Source organism: Pteropus medius, unplaced genomic scaffold (assembly GCF_902729225.1).
Source record: "Pteropus medius unplaced genomic scaffold, Ma_sr-lr_union100, whole genome shotgun sequence".
NCBI lineage: Eukaryota > Metazoa > Chordata > Mammalia > Chiroptera > Pteropodidae > Pteropus > Pteropus medius.
In genome coordinates this window covers 14203850-14225554 of record NW_024346667.1, presented here as the reverse complement: position 1 = coordinate 14225554, position 21705 = coordinate 14203850, and the positions used below count along the sequence as shown (strand labels likewise).

At 38.8% G+C, this 21705-nt stretch overlaps 2 protein-coding genes across 10 annotated transcripts in view; one reads left to right on the top strand and one right to left on the bottom strand.

Moving 5' to 3' along the window:
• Nucleotides 1–21705, bottom strand: part of SCRG1 (stimulator of chondrogenesis 1) — a 108744-nt gene that overhangs the window by 61145 nt on the left and 25894 nt on the right. For 2 of the 4 annotated variants that reach the window (XM_039876108.1, XM_039876107.1), the window contains one exon: nt 16948–17107. The exons of 1 other annotated variant lie outside the window; for it this stretch is intronic. In XM_039876108.1, the coding sequence (XP_039732042.1) occupies nt 16948–17092 (145 nt within the window). In that variant the 5' untranslated portion in view covers nt 17093–17107. Of the gene's footprint in view, nt 1–16947; nt 17958–21705 lie in introns of those variants that run through there. One more of the 4 variants, XM_039876109.1, reaches the window with a different exon arrangement.
• Nucleotides 1–21705, top strand: part of SAP30 (Sin3A associated protein 30) — a 101548-nt gene that overhangs the window by 77075 nt on the left and 2768 nt on the right. The window contains exons 6-7 of one of the 6 annotated variants that reach the window (XR_005655684.1): nt 11109–11212; nt 11770–11933. The exons of 1 other annotated variant lie outside the window; for it this stretch is intronic. Coding sequence is in view for 4 of the 5 variants with exons in the window: in XM_039876098.1 (XP_039732032.1) it covers nt 17944–18043 (100 nt within the window). In the remaining variant the exon portion in view is untranslated. Of the gene's footprint in view, nt 1–11108; nt 11934–17921; nt 18059–21705 lie in introns of those variants that run through there. 4 more of the 6 variants (XM_039876098.1, XM_039876099.1, XM_039876104.1 and 1 more) reach the window with 4 other exon arrangements.

The window sequence follows — 21705 nt, the reverse complement described above, 5'->3', positions numbered from 1 at the left end:
CAATGGATGGTGTCTGATTGCACAGATATAAAGAGGGATATAAACCAAAAAAATGTGATGCATTCAGAGGAGACACATTCAACAAGGTTGGCAAGGGGACATAAAACCATGTCACATTGGGAACAGTCAAAGAAAAAGGATATATGTGGACAGGAGAAGACTTGAGAGGACCCAATACTCTGAAGGCTGTCAAGGGAAGGGTGTCCCAAGGACAGGGGAGGTAGAAACCAGTGATAAAGGGCGGAGACCATGAAAACAGAATTAAGCTGAAAAAGGGGGTAAGTTCGGAGCCCTTTCGAAGATAGAGCTCTTCAAAAATGGACTGGGCAGCTTGGGAGAGACTGAATCTGTCATTTGAGATACTGAAGCCCTGACTATACACCCATATCAGAAGAATATTGCAGAAGGACTCCAGCCTCTGATCATTGAACAAAGTGACTTTAAGTCAGTTTCACCCCCAGGCTTCTATGATTCCGTGTACGGGGAACTTGAATCTGAAGCAGAGTATCCTTGTGAAAACTTTACAACTTTGACTCAACGAATTAAAATTTGTATGGTAATGAAATCACAGGAGTGAATAGGAATCATCCCAAAGTATATTTTTACATTTAGTTGTAGATAATCGTGTGAGCCGATTTGGTCTCAGTGAATCTGAAGTTCTAATTAGGTCACACTCCGAGCTTTCTCCTGCAAAGTTCCCTTTTCGAGTAGCAGCATTTCATTTGGTGATCTGTCGTCATCTAGAACATGCACTTGTGGACACGACACGTATAAATATTGCTATAATTAACGTTTGAGTTGCTTTAGTATATTAAAAAAAACATACTTTTTGTGTTATATAATGTCCACTCATTTGTAAACGTCTATTAAAAATTACACGGGCTGCAGGTGGAAACACTGTATTTCCAGCATTGGCAAGGCAATGGGTGTGTATGTTGAACAGCTAAGAATATGTACAAAATTAGACAGGACTTGGAGAAAATAACAAAATTAGACAGGACTTGGAGAAAATAACTATAAAGCTTTAGGAAAAATAGCGAGAGTGGGAAAAGTTGTACTGCTCCAAAGAAAACAGAAGGGTTTTGTTTGGTGTCATAACAGATAACTTTCTTTTCTTGTGCTTCATCAGGGTGGAAGTGAGGAGCAGGTGTCGGGGTCCCTGCCTCCCAGGGTCTCTCTGCCTGGCGGTTAGTCTTGGTTGCCCTATGGTCAGCAGTTGACCCTGCATCTCAGAGGTGCTGTGAAAGGGGCTCAGGAAGGCTCTTTCCTCCATCTCTACACAGGAGGCCAGAGATGTAGAGGAGAGTTAGGAGCCAATCAATTTGTTTCCTTCTCACCCAAACTAGCATCTGAATGTGCCAAGGCCAGGGCAGCCTCAACTCTGCCATTACCCATGTTGCTTAGAAAAGCCTTCTGCAGAGGAAGGGGTAGCAGGATGCTAAGGGCTCACCACTAAGCCCAGGCCAGGGCCCACACAACTATAGAGGACGAAGAAGAGAACTCTGGTAGAAAAACCAGCATATTCTGAAGACAGAAAGACACACAAATGGCGTTTTGTTTGGATGCTGATAAAGCTTATGATGGCACAACAAAGAACAAGAGTATTTTCCCATATTTAGGAAAACTTGGGGGTTGCAGCCAATTTCTTATGTCTCTTTGTTGTTATAAGAAAAAAACACATATAATTTTTGCTTTTGACTTGAGTTTGTCTGTTTTCCACGAGAGTCAAAGCATTGGGTAACCATCCTTAGTCACTAAAAACATAGTTAATCCTTGGGGCCTAGCCCACAGACAGTCTCCCACCCACTTCCCAGTGAGGTGTCTGTCTTTCTAGATCTGGGCCAGCGAGGCTTGCACTTGGGACCATGCGATCTCCTTGAAACTTGTAACTCGATACTCTTTTGTAAGTCTACTTTTAACTCAGGCTTTATCTACAAGACCTTCCATTTGTGGTATTTTAGGTGTACATGCATGCTAAAAAAGTAATCATAATCTTGTAGCTAAGGAGTGTGCGAATGTTATACCTATACTACCTGGATAGTTTGATTCATAAGTTCTGCTCGTCCTGTGTTTGCGTCACGCCGCCCCCCCACTCCCACCCCAGCTCCACCCCCAGCATCTTTTCCCTGTTTCCTTAAAAGAATCCTTGTTCCTTGAGGGAAAGCATTCCATTGTATAAGGTCTGTCTATGTTTCTAAATCCAGGGGACCGTGGGTTGCTGTGGGTTCTAGAGTACCTGGCAAGGCACAAGGACACTCAGGACAGGCCTTTGCTGGGCTGTTAATGGAACGTCCTCTGAGTTCCCTAAATGGGAATGGGAATCTCAAGATCTCTGACTGCCCTTAGGATGGCCGGGACTGACTGAGATGACGTGAACGCAGGAGTTGAACATGTACCAAATAGGGCCATTAGGGGTCTGGGGTCCACCAGGGGGAGTCCAGCTATCCCGATGCTATTTTAGGGAATTTAAGTTCAGTTAGGTGAAAATTCAGATTAATAATGATTATAATATAATGTAATATAATATAATATAATATAATATAATATAATATAATATAATGTAATAATATAAATATAATGCAAGTCATACATGTAACTTTAAATGTTTTTGTAGCCACATCAAAAATAGTGAAAAGAAATGGGTGAAATTCATTTTAATATTATGTTTTATTTAACTCATTATAGTTAAAATGTGATTATTTCAATATATAACCAGTATAAAATTATTCATGAGATATATTACATTTTTTATACCAGATCTTCAAAACATGGTATGTATTTTACACTTAGAGCACAGCTTAATTCAGACTAGCCACCTTTCAAGAGCTCTATAACCATGTGAGACTAGCTAGTGGCTACCATGTCAGCTGGCGAAGGTTTAGTCAGTGACTAAATCTGTCAATTCTGTGGCTTTATCTCCTCAATGAAGTGGTTCTTAACAGTTTAGCAACCTGTTGTCCTGGAGTATGTACATATTCTATTTGTGATTTTTCATTCAGCCAACGCTGTTTGAGATACTTGGGATGTGGCATTCGTGACCTTCGTGAAGAAGATCCCTACTCTCCAGGAGTTTACATCCTAGTATCTGCCCTGGGCAATAAGTTAGTAAGCAAATAAGAATAGACAGTAATTACTGCTAGTACGAAGTGATGTGAAGAAAATAAAATGGGATACCGAGGAAACATTTTTTCAGGCTGTCTGAATTCTGGGCAAGGCTGATTTTGCCCTTTGCCTTGACAGCTTCTACATCCAGCCCTGGGGAAGGCACAAGTATTAGCCCTGGGGTAGAGGGATGGGGCCGAGGACTCTTCCTGGATCCTGAGCGGTGGCACAAACTTCCATTTCCAAATACAATCTCTCAATGAACAAAATAACCACCAAATTAACCAAAAATTGTGGTTGTAAAGAAACAATGCCAGAATAGTATCTCTCTTTTGTCAAAGTATCATTTTCAAAATGTTAAAAATATATGAGTGGGCATACATCCCTTAGGATAGGTCTCATCAAAAAAAAGGAAAATGTTAAATGTTGGCAAGGATGTAGAGAAATTGGAAAACTCGTGCATTGCTCAGAGGAATTAAAATGGTGCAGCTTCTGTGAAAGCAGTTTGGCAATTTCTCAAAATATCAAACATGAAATTACCAGGTGATCCAGTAATTCCACTCTTAGGTACCTTATACCCAAAAGATCTGAAAGCAGGGACTCAAACAGGTACTCATACACCAAATTTCGTAGCAATATTATTCACAATAGCCAAAAGATGGAAATAACCCAAGTGTCCATCAACAGATGAACAGCTTCACAAAAATGTGGTGTCTACATACAGTGGAATATTCTTCAGTCTCTAAAAGGAATTAAATTCACATATATGCTATGACATGGATGAACCTTGAGTATATTATGCTAAGTGAAATGTGCCAGATGCAAGGAATAAATATATGATTCCACTTACATGAACTATACAGAATAGTCAAATTCATAGAGACAGAAAGTAGAATATTGGTTACCAGAGGCTGGAGGGAGAAGGGAATGGGGAGTTATTGTTTAATGGGTACAGAGTTTCATTTTGGGAAGATAAAAAAGTTCTGGAAATGGATGGTGGCGATGGGTGCATGACAATGTGAATGCACTTAATGCAACTGAACTATATACACTCAAAAGCAGTGAATATGTTAACTATGTTATGTAATACGAATTTTACCTCAATGTGTGTGTGTGTGTGTGTGTGTGTGTGTGTGCGCGCGCCCGCGCGCGCACCGCGCATGCATAGACAGTACGGACAATGTCCCGACCTTACTTTTTTGTTCATGGGGCAAGTGATCTGTCTTCCCAGGTGTGAAAGGAGTGTCATTTTGTTTTTCTCAAGGCTTCCTTTGAACAGAGAGGAAAATGAGCAGTAGGGAACACTTGGCACTAGCTTAGAGACAGGCTCACTTCCCCTTGGTTTAAAGAACATTTATGGATGAAATGGCCAATCCGAAGGAAAAAAGGTGGGTGGGGGATGAGACAGACTCAAAAAGAAGAGGAAAAAGGGGGAGGAGAAGGAAGAGAAGAAAATTCTTGTGAAACTTCAGAGGGCTTGTACTTGCAGTTAAATGGAACAAAGTTTCTTTTTTATTTGGTATATAAACTTGTCCTAAGCAATGCCCTCAAAGGGAAAATTCCCAAGCCGTGGTGCTGGGTTTGGAGTCATTTGTCAAGTTAATCATGATATATTTTCCTGCCTTGAATAGCGTCAGCTGGAATATGTTACATTCCATCCTCGTAAGAGGATCCAAGTGAACAATTCCCAACAAACGATTGTTCCATCTACAGAGAGTGAAAGCTTCTAAGTCCTTTCGTTCATGTTCACAACATTTTTTCATGATCTTCCAGTTAGGGAGACACAGTCAACTGGGAAAATGAAGATTGGAACCTTATATGGAGCTTTGGAACCATCACAGTGTGGGTATTAGAGGAGACCAAGGTTTCAATCAGAAGGCAATGCTGGGATTCGTATAAGACCTTCACTTAGGGAGAATGGAAAAAATAATAAGTCAGACCTGATAAATGTTTGACACAAACTTAAAAGGTCCAAATGCTTAACCCAGTCTCTTTCCCTAGTACCTGAAATAAATGGATGGTCTAATAAGGAAATTTAAGCATTCAGCCATGTAATATTTGACAAATGGAGTTAATACTAAAAACTGCAAAAGTATAGTGAATTATAAAACTAAATGTCAGTTTGAAGGCTACAATAGATTTAAATGTAAAATTTTACAATTCTGAAATGTTACTATGGTGATTTACTTCATTCGAGGGAAAACATGCTAATATTCTTGACAATCCTGATATAGCCACCTTACTCGTGAATATCCAAAGGAAAAAAATGAACTTGGCTATACATCAGTTCCTCTAGTTTCTGAATGTTATCAGTTATAAGTTCTCACTTTCTTCTAAATTTGAGCCTAATATTAGTACAACTAAGGATATATATATCTATACATGAAAAGTAGGAAACTGGAAATTTTCTGAATCATTTGCATTAACAAAAAATTTCTCATGGAATATACAATGAATCGAGGCAGTATTTTTCTTAATTATAATTTATCATGTTAATTTCCTCTATTCTTCCTTGTTTGGATGTGAGTAAATAGTCTACTGACAAAAGGCCTTTTCCTATTGTACTAAAGAATCACATCATCTAGTTTTTGGCCTTGGTCTAGAATCTAGACATCTTTTATATTATGCAAATAGAAACACTAGAATTTAACCTAAGTAACTAGTCGATGCACTAGATTAGAAGTGAATGAATCTACCCAGGAGACCAGCAAGCACAGGCACAGAACAGTTGATCCCTGACACGCTAACTGTGGCTTTTTGGGTTCATGTGAATGTGAGGAGGGTAGAAAAGACTGATTTTGTTGACAAAAATTGCTAGTCACCCAAGACCAGATTCTTTGCCTTGGGTTGTTTTGGGAGAACTTCTCTGACAATTTAGAAAAGATGATGACTTGGACATTTGCCTCTAATTCTTATAACCCCTCTTAGCTGGAGCTAACTATTAGCATTAAAACACTCGTGTTAAACTGGTCCTCTGAGGTTTAGTATCTCTAGGCTGAGGGAATCTGCTCCCAGTTCCACTTCAGCTGAATTCTGAATCTACATGTGTTCTTATATTCCAGTGATGTTGAGTCGCATTGAGTCGGTCAAGCCAGAGAGCTTTAGGAATTGACGGAGGAGAGTACTTAGAAATAATCTAAAAAGAACATGCTTTTTAATTATAAGAAGGTGGAGAGTGAGGAGATTTCTCCTAAGTAAGATTTCTCCTAAGACCCATGGAAATGAGGCTTTGCAAAAATAGAATTATTAAAAATATCGGTAGAATGATGTCTAAATATTAAGTCAGACAGTGGCTCCCTACATATTTTAGCCCAAATCCGCTCATGAAATCCACCCACTTATCCAATCACTGAGGAAAGCCCTTGTTGCATGTTTACTATGTGCCAAGCACATATTTGGGTATAAGACAACACTTGATATGTAATGAAAATGAAAAAAAGTACCCTGTGGCCCTTTAGAAGTGCCATTCTCAGAGATTGCCCCAATTAGACACAGACAACTGCCTGTGTACCATCTAGCCTCTACCACTGACATTTCCTCACAGTCCAAAAGGAAGAGACTGAGGCCTTTGAAAAGGCGATCAGAGTTGCCTTTGATGTACCTTGTTTACATTGACAGGCATCAGAAAGAAATCTTGACAATGAGAAGTTGTAGTCAAGCAGACTGATGGCTTATAAGTAAACTCACCCCAATTTTGAAACCCACTGATAAAAACAAACTTCTGCCTCTAGAGATGCAGCGACACCACAGTTCAAGAACCTATTCCAACAAGGACCATCAGATCAGGCACTCAGCCTGATTCACCGTCATGTGTTGAGCACAGTGTTTTGCTCAAAGTAGGTGCTCAAATCTTGTTTTATCTAAAGCGAAAGAAGAAGGCTTCTGCATTGGGGCATACACAGTAGAGGCTCAGAAGTCGCCCCAGTGCAGTGATCCATGTAACTTAAAGTTAATTTTGCCACTGTGTATAAACAAAGTCTGCCCGAGGTATTTTTATTTCATTTAGTTTGGAAGTCACTCAAGGCAGAGTTCAGAATTAAGAAATTAGATACTATCTTGGATATTGGTGATGGGCCATGAAAAATAAATTAGGTCCTTTAAATAGTAAGTATAAAAAACTCAGGAATTATCCAGAGGAAAAAAATGGCAAAGCAAATTTTTAAAATAAATTTTTCTATAATCGAATCGTTTTGGAATTCAGACAATATAATTGACTCAGAACTTTGTCATAAAAATGAAACTGCCAAAATAATAATATAAAATAAACGTTGAATACTTCATTTTTATGAATTAGTTTTTTGAAAAGAAAATAGAGACTCTGCCAATTTATCCCTCAAGAACCTTCCAACTGTGTGAAGCATTAAAATAATACACGCTATTTAAAAATTATTAGGAACCCATTAAATTGGCAAGTACTCAGGTTTCATGTACTCAGGATTTTGCTTTGGTGGGAAGCAAATTCTATAAACTCCCTACTGGAATTAGATGTTTTTGAATGTGAGCAACAGTTTTCTTATAAGTGGAGGGGAAATGTTACATAAATAAGAGTAAATAATAAATTTTTATCTGCCGAATTCTTCTGTTAACATAAGACACCAACAAAACAACCCACAGGGAGGAAGAAGACACCATCCTCCCACTCATGGCTTCTCCCCTTCAGAGGAGAAGAATCCCTCTCCAGCTCCTTCAGAGTTTACGGCCACATCGGGGAGGCTTATTATCGCTGGCTTTATTGTCTACACATGGACACTGTGTCCACTATTAGGGGTGCATACTATCATATACCTCAGACTGTGTGTGTGTGCGTGCGTGCGTGCGTGCGCGCACGCACACACATCTCTCCATTAAATAAATGATAACATTTCCAAGGAGTCTTATCTTTTATTGGAAGGCTGAGCATCTGACCAGCCCAGGCAGAGAACCCAGAGTTGGGAACAAGGGGTACATTCATAATAGTGATCTGCTCCCCTTTTATCTTATTTCCCTCTTTTGTTTTTTTCCCACTTATCATTGGTAAGCACTTCCAAATATGTTTACCAGGTGGCACAAGTTATTATGAGAACAGAAGGCAATAAGGCTTTAAATTGGCACAGAAACCTATATTGGGCATCTCTTATATTCAGTCTGCCATGCAAGTCATAAGGGAGATGCAAATGAATGAAATATAATTCCTCCCACTTGGAGTTTACAGTCTAAATGACTGAGATCAGCTCACAGGTGACTGGGCGGTTCAGTCATATTGGTTTGTCAAATAGTGTTTGGTTGCTGGACAAGTGGTCATATAGACTGTGAAAAAACAAAAACAAACAGAAACCAGCCTTCTACCAAAGCAAATTAAATAATGAAGACCCAAATTGGATCATTTGCCATTTTCTGTTTTAAATGTACTTCATATGAACATTTGCTTATTAAGATGAGTTTTTGTTTTATATGACATTTTTAGCATCGTGGAAACTTTTAGAAGCACAATCATCCTAACTAATAGCAATGGAATGTAGATTTTATTTAATAGTTTTTAAAAGTTAGATATGTTCAAAGTTGAGTACTAAAAGGTGACTAAAATGAACAGATCTCAGGAAATATCAATGGATTCTAGTAAAGACATTTTAAAAAATCCTCTGTGAGCAATAAACTTTAAACACATTTTCCCCCAAAGATCAAAGGGTACAAGTTAAGATGAAATAAAGAAAGTCTTAAAAAGGAAAGAAATTCTGACACATGCTACAGCATGGATGAATCTTGAAGACATTATGCTAAGTGAAATAAGCCAGTTACAAAAGGACAAATACTGTATAACTTCCCTTATATGAGGTACATAGAATATTTAAATTCATAGAGACAAAAAGTAGAATGGTGGTTGCCAGGGGCTGGGGGAAGGGAAGAATGAACAGTTAGTGTTTAACGAGGACAGAGTTTCAGTCTGGGAAGATGAAAAAGTTCTGGAGATGAATAGTGGTGATGGTCACACAACAAGGAAAATGTACTTAATGCCACTGAAAAATGACACCGAAAATGGTTAAAGTGGTAAATTTTATGTTGTCAATTAAAAAAACAAAACTCAATGGTAAAGGCAGCCTGACGTTGAAAGCAAGTCTTTTGATACTAAACCCTTAGTACCAAAAAAAGATTCCCACAGGCTGGGACAAGAAAAAAACAAGGGAGGCAAGAATAAGAGACAGACAATGAAGAGTCCTGCACCCTGCTCTTGGGGAATGGGCACAGCCCTTCATAGATCTAAGATAGGGAGAACGTGGCCCTCACTTCCTCATTAACGCTGGAGAATGGCAAAAATTCTGAAGAGGCAAAACTATGGCTATGTGCTATGTCTTGGCCATCCAGGTCCTAGCCTCACAAAATCCCCAGGCCCCAGTGGGTATAAGGGCAGCACAATAATTGCTGTGTGCCCAAGAGTGGTGGAGAAGTGGCAGAAAGAGGCACGGGAACTGAAGGGCAGGCAGATGGAAGCTGAAGGGAACCTCACCAAGATTGAATTTATGACCAGGGACAACCCAGAATAATGAGAAACTCAGTGTCTCCTGAGTGGACAGACAACATGGAGAACCGGTGATCCTCTCCAGGCCCATGGCTCTGTGCAGCCACTCCAGGATTCGTATGTGATAGCAGGAACAGAGAAAGTTGACTGAATGAAAGCTTGAAATGAAATTATAGTTGCATCATAAAGTTACATTTCTTAAAGGAACCCTCATACGCTGCTGGTGGGACTGCAAATTGGTACAGCCACTATGGAAAACAGTATGGACGTTACTCAAAAGACTAAGAATTGATCTACCACGTGATCCAGCAATCCCTCTACTGGGTATTTACCCCAAAGACTTGAAAACCCATATCCGAAAAGATATTTGCACACCAATGTTCATAGCAGCATTATTCACAGTGGCCAGGACATGGAAGCAACTGAAGTATCCTACGATAGATGATTGGATAAAGGAGCTGTGGTACATATATACTATGGAATATTACTCAGCCATAAGAAGAGATGAAATACTGCCATTTGTGACAACATGGATGGACCTTGAGATAATCATGCGAAGCGAAATAAGCCAGACGGAAAAAGTTGAAAATCACATGATATCACTTATATGTGGGATATAAACCTAAAAGCAACAAAGGAACAGGACAAATAAACAGAGACTCATGGACATGGACTATAGACTACTGGTTACCAGAGGGTAAGGGTGGGAAGAGGGGAGAGGTAGACGGGGTAAAATGGGTCAAATATGTAGTGACAGAAAGAAATCTAACTATGGTAGGTGAACACACAGTGTAGATATATATATGATTTAATGTTAAAGTGTATAGCTGAAACTTGCTGGATTTTGCTAACCGATGTCACCATAAAAAAAATTAATTTTTTTAAAAAAGTTACATTTCTTGCACCCTGAATCTCCAGCCTGATATCCAAAGACATCCTTACATTCCTTTCCAGCCACTTGGGGCCTTCATAATAACATTCCATGCTAATTGTTCACTTGTATGAGATTTTCCATCACTATTGACTTCAATTAGCATTCTTGGGTGATGGCTTATCTATTGATTCTTTATTTTATCTGGAATAATAGGAAGACATTGACTTTCCAATCTGTAAGAATTTAAAGTTATAAATAGCCAACACTGCATGTAAGTTTATTCAAATGAACAAGTAGATAAAAGGTGGAAGCCTGGAACACTACCTCCTATGGCTCTCGCAGTTAAGCTCTCTTCAGCAAGAGGAATGAAAATTGCAGTTCAATGCCTGTTACTCTCTTATCTTATGTCACATACATGCAGCTTCCAGAGGGAGGAGGCCCTGCTGCAATGAGCCACCGAGTAAACAAACAATTGCCTGAAACACATGTGTGGTCTGAAAGTTGAGCTCTTTATAAAGGTGTGGCTTTTGGCTTTCTTAGAAAGAAGAAGTGAGGAAATACTACTCCAGGAACAAGAAAGTTTCCTTCCCATCTTCTCTTCCCTATTATGTAAGAATGCTTTTCTTCTGTCATTCACAGAATGCTTCTGCACAGTGTCGGGGTGTAGGCACGTCAGTGGAACACACACTGGGACACTTCCTCCAAGGCAGCAGAGCCCACACAGAAGCAGTTTTCCACTGCAGGTGACTATTTTCTATATGGGTGTGAAGGAAGAAAGGTGACTTGAATGAATATGATTAAGCTCCTGACTTGAGATGTTCAGCACATGGCCTTGTTTCTGCTTTTCTTTAAAGGAATGGTTCTGAACCCTAGTGGCTGAGTTTGGCTCCCCCAAACACCTGGATTTCAGTATCTGAAATTTTAAGCTAATTAAAAAAACATAATTCCTACTTAATATAGCTTTTATCGGCTGATATCAATTTAATATGATTTTTCCCAATGTTAATTTCAAGTTCCAAATATAGTCTCATGTAATAGGCGGCTCACACAGAATCCAGTCTCTCCATTTCACTAATTCTACTGCAGATAAGTGTACCCCATGTTCTGCAGCCATATCCTTGTCATCCTGGGAATGTGGTCCTTAAGTAACTAACCTCTTGTTGGGAAAAAAAAATACCAGTCCTGGTCTTCATCCCATTTCTATACTCTACCAAGCCCAGGTTTGGGCAGTTTCCAGTGTTCTTGTGTCTAGAGACTTTAGCTGCCTCTAAGACTCTGAATATTCTTGTTTTCCTCACAGGTCTCTTGGAGAGCAACTCACCATTTTAGCTCTCCCTTTTGTTGGCTCTTTCGCTCTTTTTCTCCTTTCACCCTGGGAATTAAAGGTATGTACTCTGCAGTGCAATTAACACTGGCTTTTAAGTGAGACCACAGTCCAAAATAATAAATGAGATTTTAAACATTTGAGGTGGGTACGAGCCATGTTGTACATTTCAAGACTGATATTCTTGCAGAAGCCATTGTAGAGATGACAAAAGGCAAATGAATCACAGATGCGGGTGAAACAAAAACAAATGAAATAAAGAATATGAACAGACATCGATTTTATAAATGATTTTCTATTCCTAATTAGGCTTGATACCACTATGTTTGGTTACTGGTGTGTTTCACTCATATCTTTTGACCTTCTTAAAAAAGGAAATCATGAAGTCACTTCAAGGCACCCACATTTTAGTTGCATTATGTGGCACAATAGTTCATGGTAAGAGTCTAGTAGCCACCACACCTACAGTAACACCTGGCTTCTTGGCACATTGTGTGCTGCTGGGATCTTTCATTACTCGTGACAATGTGGCATTCAGCCCACAGCATTCTACATTGCTCTATTTCTGAAGTTGGCATATAATAGTTATAAAATGAGATGAGCGGATTAGGGAACCACGACACACAGCTCTGGGAACCCACTAATGCCCAATTTACTAGTCCAGGTATGAATGATGGCTGTAAACTAGAACAGTACTCAAAATGACAAAGGTATGAGCAGAGAATGAATGATTCTCTAACAGCTTAATGCAGACATTGGTTTGTTTTCATAATCTTAGGCTGGGTATACACAGCTTGATGAAAGCTTTGAAAAACTGAATATAATTCTTTATGAAAATCAAAAGCAGAACAAGTTATGTTTTTTAAAAAACTAACTGTAGGGAACTGGATATTTTCATTGCACCAAATTATCACCCCACTGATGACCTGCTAATTGACAAAGGGAAGATGCATCTCTCCAGTAAAGAGAGTGGCGATTGCCACTACTTTAACTCAGGGATCAAACTTGACATCACCAATAGTAGGGCAACCAGGCTTACTGATGTCACTCTCTATGTAGTAGATGGTTTCATGTACGGACTATTCTTCAAAATATATAGCCTGACTCTCATCAAGACTTTAGATCTAAATTCTGAAGGATATGTAGAAGATGGAAGAACAAGTTAAACCACCATGAAAAAAAAGATCCAAAAGTCCAGAATTGGGGCATTCTATAAGACAACTGGCCTGGCCTCTTCAAAAAGTCAAAAGCATGGAAAAGGGTGTGTGTGTCTGTGTGTGTGTGCACACGTGTGCACATGCACACACGCATGCCATCCTATTCTAGATTATTAAAAGAAACGGAAGACATAATACAGTTGACCCTTGAACGATGCAGGGTACCAATCCCTGCACATTCAAAAATCCACATACAACTTTTGACTCCCAGTTGAGCTTCAGTGTCCACAGGGGACTGGTTCCCGCACACCTAAATCCACAGATGCTCGAGTCCCCTGTGTAACAGGGTGTAAAACAATGCAGAGTCTGCCCTCCGTATTCCCAGATTCCAAACCTTGGGAAATACTGTTTTTGACTTTGGTTGGTTGAATCCGTGGATGTGAAACTCAAGGATACGGAGGGCCGATTGTATATTTATTGAAAAAAAACTGTAAGTGGACCCGCACAGTTCAAACCTGTGTTGTTCGAAAATCAGCTGTAATTTTACAAGTGCTCCTCAACTGGATTCTAAATAGGAAAGAAAACTATAAAACCAAGGTTATAATTTGAATGTGAACTGGGTATTACATGATACTAGGGAATTAATATTCATTTATTAAGTGGGATATATTGGAATTAGGTTATGTAAGAGGAAGTATGCTGAAGTGCTTGGCGGTGAGTGACTTTAAAATGATTTGACAACAACAAAATATAGGTAGGCAGATGAAGCAAAGATGGCAAAAGGATAATTTTTAATTAAAGGTATTGGGTTATGGGTGTTCATTGTACTGGGGTTTTTTTTTTCTATTTCTGTACATGTTTGAATATTTTTATGATAAAATGTTTTTAAAAACCTTACCTTTATTATTTAAGTTCTGAAAATTGGATGTCACAAAACTAATTAGTTTCTCTCCATCCATTTGAACCTGATTAACCTGCTGAATTCACCAAAAAATAAAAATAAACAAATAAATAAATAGATTACTAATAATTAAAAAAACAAAACAAAACAAAACAAAAAACAAAAAAAAAACAAAGAAAACTAGGTAGAACATGCAGCCCTCACATCAAAAGTCATCCACTGGCAAAAACAACAGAAAGGCAAAATTTAAGCTAAACTACATCAATTTCCCTTTAATGATCCTTATCTGATGAAGAAAAACCAAAAACTTAAAGTGGTAACTGCCTGATTTTATGTAAGCTAAAATCAGTAAAATTGATTATTTGCAGTTCTGATCAATGAATGATTTTTTAAGTAGATGGTTAAAAGTGAAAATTATCTTGCTAATTGCAAATTATTTACTGTAATCAACTTTCCAATGTTATAATCTGTTATAACCAACTTTGAGTTGAAGCATAGAGAGTACCTGGCAGAAAAAGACAACTGGACTTAGGGAACTGCCTACAATTTGTGAATAATTGTGCCAGTTTGCAAATTGATAAAATAATTTACTCCTCACATCTATTTTATTTGTTTGTTTGTTTGTTGTTTGTATTGTGGCGATCACATCTATTTTAATTAGCTCACCTTCCTAACTAGATAGATGTGTAATGTATGCTAATTAAATAAAATATTTATATTTTACTGCATATGTTTGACTTAAATTGTCCCGATTTAGTAGTCAAATGTTGATTTACAAAATTGCTGAAATTCATTTTCTCTAATACTAAAGTGATTATCAATTGGGCATAATGAAAATGGCACAGGACTGAGAGCTATGAAACCGACATGATAGGCCATGCTTATATGCTTATATACTAAATAAAGATCTGTTTGACTTTGGGCCAGACTTTAGCTTCTTTGGGCTTTAATTTCCTTATTTAAATATGCCAGTGGTTGGAATAAAGGCTCTTAACTTGGGTTGGAAGGATTCATGAATCCCCTGAAATTAAAATACAGTCATGCACATAATGATAGGGATACATTCTAAGAAATGCATCGTTAGGTGCTTTTGTCATTTTGCAAACATCACAGAGTGCACTTACACAAACCTGGATGGTATAGCCTACTGCACACCTATATATGGTATATGTAGCCTATCGCTCCTGGGTTACAAGCCTATATAGCATGTTACTGTACAAAACAACATGAGATGAAATCTAGCACAAGAGAAAAAGATGCGATCAAAAGACATGGTAAACACGAGATGCATGAGGCTGCTGCTGGCATAACATGACACACAGTTTTACAGCAATTATTTTTAAGTAGAAAGAGTACATTCTAAAATAACAATAAAAGTAACAGTATAGTAAATTACACAAACCAGTGATGTAGTCATTCATTATCACAGTTTAGTAGTACATACCGTACGTAACTGGATGTTTTACTTTTATAAGACTGACAGTGCAGCAGGCTTGTTTACACCCACGTCACTACAAACACAGGAGTAACACGCTGCGCCACAATGTTATCACAGCTGCGTTGTCACTAAGCGATAGGAATTTTTTAGCTCCACTATCTTGTGGGACACCATTGTATATGTGGTCTGTCATTGATCAAAACATCATTAAGTGGTGCATGACTGTAATTCATGTGTGTTAGTGTAGAAGCATTTTTATGAGGAGAAGTTTGCCAGATTACACATGGGAGTTGCGGCAACTCTCATCAAAAGGTATTGACTATTTCCCCATCCCTTGATCTGGGCTGGCCTACTGACTTGCTCTGACCAACAGAATGAGGGGGAAATGATGTTATGTGACTTCCAAGCCTTGGCCTTGAAGCTTCTGCTATTGTTCTTTCGAAATGCTGCTCTCACCATGTAAATTAGCACTGGCTCTCTTGCTGGAGACAAGTGGCTCAGCTGACAGCCAGCAACAACCACTAAACATGTGACAGACTATTTTGGACAAGGTAGCCTCAGCGAAGCTATCGGATGACTGAAGCTGCCTAAATGATCACAGACAAAACCAGCAGAAGAACCACCCAGCTGGGCCTAGCACAAATTGCAGAATGGTGAGCAAAGTAATGATAGCTATTTTAAGCCACTAAATCTGGGGATGGTTGATTAAACCACAATATCTAAATACTTCAAGAATGTAGTTAGCTTTTATCTAATTCTCAAAGGTAATGAATTACTGAATTTGAATTATTTAAAATTTTAGGATCACTTATCTCTACTTTCTTCATAAGCTATGCCACAGTTTATATTTAATTTGGCAAACCTTGCATTCCAACTTCACTTTAAAGTAAACTCTAGAATTTTTGAACAGAAGAATCAGCAAGTTTTTGAATCTGTAGTTCAAAGACTTTTTCTACTTTCTTCTTGAAAAAAAAAATGTGAACAGTGTTCAGGCACCTCTTTCATTCTCCACATTTTTTAAAGATTAAAGCAATTTCATCTGAAAATTCTATTAATATTCTGGTCTGTTATAAGTTGTTTGATCTTGTTTAGAATGGCTAGCATTTGCTCCTAAGTGATCTTAGTCTTCGATTCCCCTCTTACCAAACTTTGCTCCATGCTTTGCAATCTAAAGAGTGAAACAGAGTCTGAGGGTGTGGCCATCTGTATCTTCCCAGTTGACATAATATTGACAAAATGCCAGCATAGTCCTACAGGGATTCTATACTTGCTTTTGTTTCAAACAACCATCTAACATCTTCATGTTAGCCGCCTCCTGGGTTTAGTCTTCTTGACTCTTTTCTCACGTATTCTTGACAGATTATTTTTGTATCATACTTGTTTTTCTAGATCAACTTTCACATTTTACATACATCATTTAAAAATATATCTGATCTTAGCAGACAGCTTCCTGCAGGAAGACACTAAACCTTTTCGGCTACCTTCCATTTTCTTCACATTTCAGCCGGTCCCCCTTCTCCCATGCTTTGGACCATGTACAATAGCAGCATCAGAATTTTATTTTAAGGAGTCTCCCCCACTTCTTTTTGGAATCTCAGACTGGGAGGTCAAAGTCAGGCTTTTATAATTTCCTGAGATATTTTAAAACTCAAACTAACCAAGTGTGTGTCTGGCAGTGATCACATCCCTCTGGAATTTTCTGATGGTCAGGTGGCCCTCTTTCAGGATTCCTGCCACTTCTGATTTTCCATTCGGGGCCTCTGTGTTGGCCAGAATTAGAAGCAGGGTGCTAATCCTCTTCATTACTTCCTCTCCCTTCTGAAAGATGAAATTATCATGTGGGTTAGTGATTCCTAACCTGGCTACACATGCAAATCACTTTGGGGAACTTTAAAAAATGTCTGGGGCTCTACCTTCTTTAATTAGAATAAGTGGAGTCCGCCTATCAATTACTTTTAATTCTGGGATTGTTCTAATGTACAGCCAGGGCCGAGAACGCTAACTGAGGCAAATCATGGATTTATCAGATGTTCTGAGTCTAGAAAATGAGACAGCAGATGCATGGGTAGTTGATGGCTCCATCATGAAGATTTTGAATGCTTCTTGTCTCTAGTCCGTTAAGTTTCTACACAGACAATTCTAGATTGTCTAAATAGGATAACAACAATCGGAACCATGATATTACTTTCTGATTATTGATATTAATCTCAACACGGCTCTAATATCGCTAAACAAGTTGAAGCTAGACAGCCAAAAGTCCACTGAGAAGTTCAAAAGACAGTCTGGGACATTTGCTTTTCTGAAATTCCAAATAAAGATGAATTACATTGCTCTTGATGGTTTTTCTTATTAGTAAAGAGAGTAATTTGACAAAGGAAGTATATTTAAATGAAAAAACAAATTTTTTTTCCTTTGGTCAGTTTTCAGGATGTTAATTGTTAGTCAAAAGGAAATTGAGATGTCAAATACATTAGATTTCTGAAAAGTTATCTTTCACCACACATCATACGCACCACACATGTGGGCTTTAAAAACTTTTTAATTCTAAATGTTAATTCAGAATTAAATGTTAATTTGCACAAAGTATGCAAATGTAATTTTCTACGAGGTTGTTGTTCTCCTTTCGCAACAGAAGTGGCCTTATTTTTGGTTAGAGGCAGAGCTGATTTTGGTGTCATTCTCAGAGGTAAGCTAAGTGTCAGCCAAACCAGGACACTTAGGAGTGAACAGCAAATCGACCCTGAAGTGCCATGACTTGGACTGAGCATCTCTTTGAATGACCCACTGAGAGCCTGGCTGCACCTCAGCAATCACAGCACATGCTGGGAACTGATGAGCGTGATGACGCAATTTGGTAGGTGCTGTTATACACTATAGGCACGCAGGGGGGTTTCAGCCTCTGATGACTTAAGAGATGACCGTGGGAGAACGGTCAATGCTTACTCAAGGAATAAAAGGCGTACAGTATTCTAAAACTCTAGCTCTAATCTGTTCTGAGTTAGCTGTATAGAAACTGCTATCTGGGGACAGTCGAACTCCAGAAGTATGTCTGTAGGAATCCGAAAACAGATAGACAACAGAAAGGGTAAGCAACATTCTCATCTTGAAATACTGCAACTGCTTTCAATCACGCAGGCCCTTTTGGAATCGCATGCATTTTTGTCAATATTTTAGTGTTGCAAATGTTTTGCAATATGGTTTCAGTTGACAAACTCTCAGTAAGGTATTTTTCTACTTTCTAAAGAAAATGCATGTAGAAAATGGTGTCAAATAACATTAAAGGGTGTGTTCTGAAACTGAACACTAAGGAAACTAGTGTTGGTTCTCTCTCCAATGCTAACTCATGCCAACCTGAGCTGAGATTACAGGAGTCTGAAAACAATGCATGAAAAGATGGTGGAATCAAAAATAATGACAGACAAAACAAGACAGTTCACAGCCGAGTGAAGACAACGGATCCAGAGTTTCCTAAATTGGTAGACTTAACTCTCACTCTAGACTGAGTGATTTTAATATCACTTTTATTTTACTCAGATAGACATATCTAAATACACACAACTGTTTCCTTATCCACTGCCAACTATCAACACTGAAAACAACATATACTTTTGTTCTGCATTAGGGCAAAAATGGCAGATCCATGCACAAGTGTTTACAGAAGCTAAAAAAAAAAATCAAGTTGCATTTCTAACTCCTACCAAAATTGTACAGTCTTTCTAAACAACTATGTTGACTTTCCTGGAGAAAAAAGATTCTCATTGCTTCAAATTAAGGTTCACATATTAGCAGAGGAATTATTGGTTATGACTGATTGAAAACAACGTGTTCATTTTATAAATGGTTTGCCATTGGAAGGCAAGAATGTTCAGATCTCAGGTGTACATCAAGGAGCTGGGCTCTCGGAGCAAGAGCCATCTTGGCAGAAAGTCAGTCACAATGTTCGGGCCTCAGTTCCCATTTACTATGTAGTTACCGCCCTATTGCAACAATGTGCTAATAACTTACTTTCATTTTATGACAGTGGTTAGGATTACCATTGCTTTTTCCACCTCTTTCTTCAGTAGTGCAGGAAGAAACATACTTAGTACTTCAAATGTTTGGGTTCTGTGTGCAATATAATCAATCTCCTGATTTCATCCTAAACCAGTAGGCATTCCTGCTAAGGTACAATTCAACCAGGATTGCACAAACGACTTCGAAAGAAGACATTGTACCTCTTCACTTGAACTGAATCAATGTGAATTAATTTAAAATGTCAACCGATTTCGATAAAATGGGCTTGAAAAACAATACCGTTTGGGTAAGAAAGGGGTTAATGAGGAAAATGTCATCCCCACTCGAATGCCATTGGAATGCAAAGCAACATTTATTTGCATGTGTGGTATCTGTAAAAGGTCCAAAGAATTTTGTTTTTGGTGTTTTGAATTGTTTATAATGTATTCTTTTTATATTTCATCTACTAACAATTCCCAGAAATGATGGAACTCAAAAGATGGAAAAATGTAAATGCATTTGGGTTTTAAGAAAATTACCAGTTGCAACATCAGCTCTAGCCACAGTTTATAAAGCAGGTGATTATGGGGACAATAAAGAAAAATGTTATTAAATCAGTAACAATCCCTTAAATCTTGCCAATTCTATGATAGCGCCTGTAAGTCTGACACTCCAAAATAGTCCATGACAAATTTTGCAATAAAATTTCACTAATAAGGATGCTCATTTGAAAGTATGTAGTTTAGATATTCCACGCTGCAGGACATGAAACACACTGGGTAATTTCTTTGACGTTGTTATGTTTTATTAAATCATTTACCAAAATAAAGCAATCTATTATTTTAAAATCAATTCTTTTAGGGTCACTAACTTTCCAACAGACTAGTTTTTCATCACACTTTTAGGTTATTTTTCTCACACACTTCAGGTCAGGGACTGCTTCATTAAGAACTCTGGGTTTCAAAGCAACCCCATTTCCCTCAGGCCCAGGGGCCAGAGCCGAGCACTGTGCTGAGAGCCACAGGGCATCAGTTAACAATGAGCCAGGACCTCGGAGCAAGGGCTGTCTTGGCAGAAAGTCAGTCATAATAATGTCCCGGCCTCAGTTCTCATTTATGGAGGAGTTACTGCCCTATTGCAGCAATGTGCTAATAAATTACTTTTATTTAACGATAATGGTTAGGAATACCATTGCTTAAACTTTCAATGTCTTGATCGGTTATTTGAATGATTCCCCTAGGCTTTCAATAATGCAAGAATAAAAGTGAAATAAAGACAGAATTAATGTTTTTATGGCCTCTCCTAATATTTCTATTTCTGGCAAATTCTCTTAGATAAGTACGTAGAGTGATATAATTCTATAGTAACGAAATCTCTTCAGAAACCTCTACTTCCATCGCTTAAAGTTTTCAGGGGGTGGGCCCTCCTTTGCATCCCTTCCCTCCTCACCCAGGGAGGAGGGGCTACCTGATTGGTGCGTTTGGAAGAAGAACCTGAGTATGCCCAGTCTGGCCCTTTTGGACCAAACTGTACCCAGGATGAGAGGTGTAATTCATTAGGCCTCTAGAATCCCAACCACTTCACAGAAGTGAATTAACTAACACAGAATTAATATTTTTTAAAAAGTTTTAGCCACATGTCCATCCTAGATTGCTGCAACCCTGCTCCACATTCTTCACTCTGGGGCCCAGGCTGAGGAGCTCCCTCTATCGGCATCACTGCTGATATGTGATTAGGACTAAAGATCAAGGGCAGTCATTTCCAATCACATTTCATTGGCCAAAGGCAGTCACATGGTCACAACCGAGTGCCATAGGGTGGGGATGTATACTCTGTAGAGAGGGGTACCGTGCATTTGTGAACAATGACATTGTTACTAGAGTCATCAATTCCTTCTGGACAAAAATTAGTTAAGTGACATATATTCAGTGTTGTCTCTGTTCAGAAAGAATGGATGAGCCAAAGAATTAGCTCCAGAATAATATCCGCGAGTTCAGGGCATTACGGTGGGGTTTAGGCAGCAAGGTGGACAGAGGACAGGGCCCTACCGTCTGCTGCTGCAACACAGATTTGCAATGTCAATCTAATCTCGGTTCACACTGAGTAAAGTGGACTCGAGCTGGAAACTGAAAACTCACTATCTTCCCTTTAGCCTCATTGGACAGTGCATGTCCAGAAGTTAGAGCACGATACAGACAGCATGCAAAGCATCAGAAGGGCAGAATGGATGGTCACTGAGCCCCAGCAAAAATCTTTGCCCGCGCTCCCTCCAAAGTTGCTGTTCTTCTTGCTTTGCTGTGAAAATCCAAAAGGGAAGCAAGTAGAAGTGAGGCTTTGTGGCGAGAGAGGTAGACGGAGAGCAGCGTGATCCAGCACACGCATCCTTTCAGCCTATGATTTGTGGGTAGCAGGGCAGCTCTCCT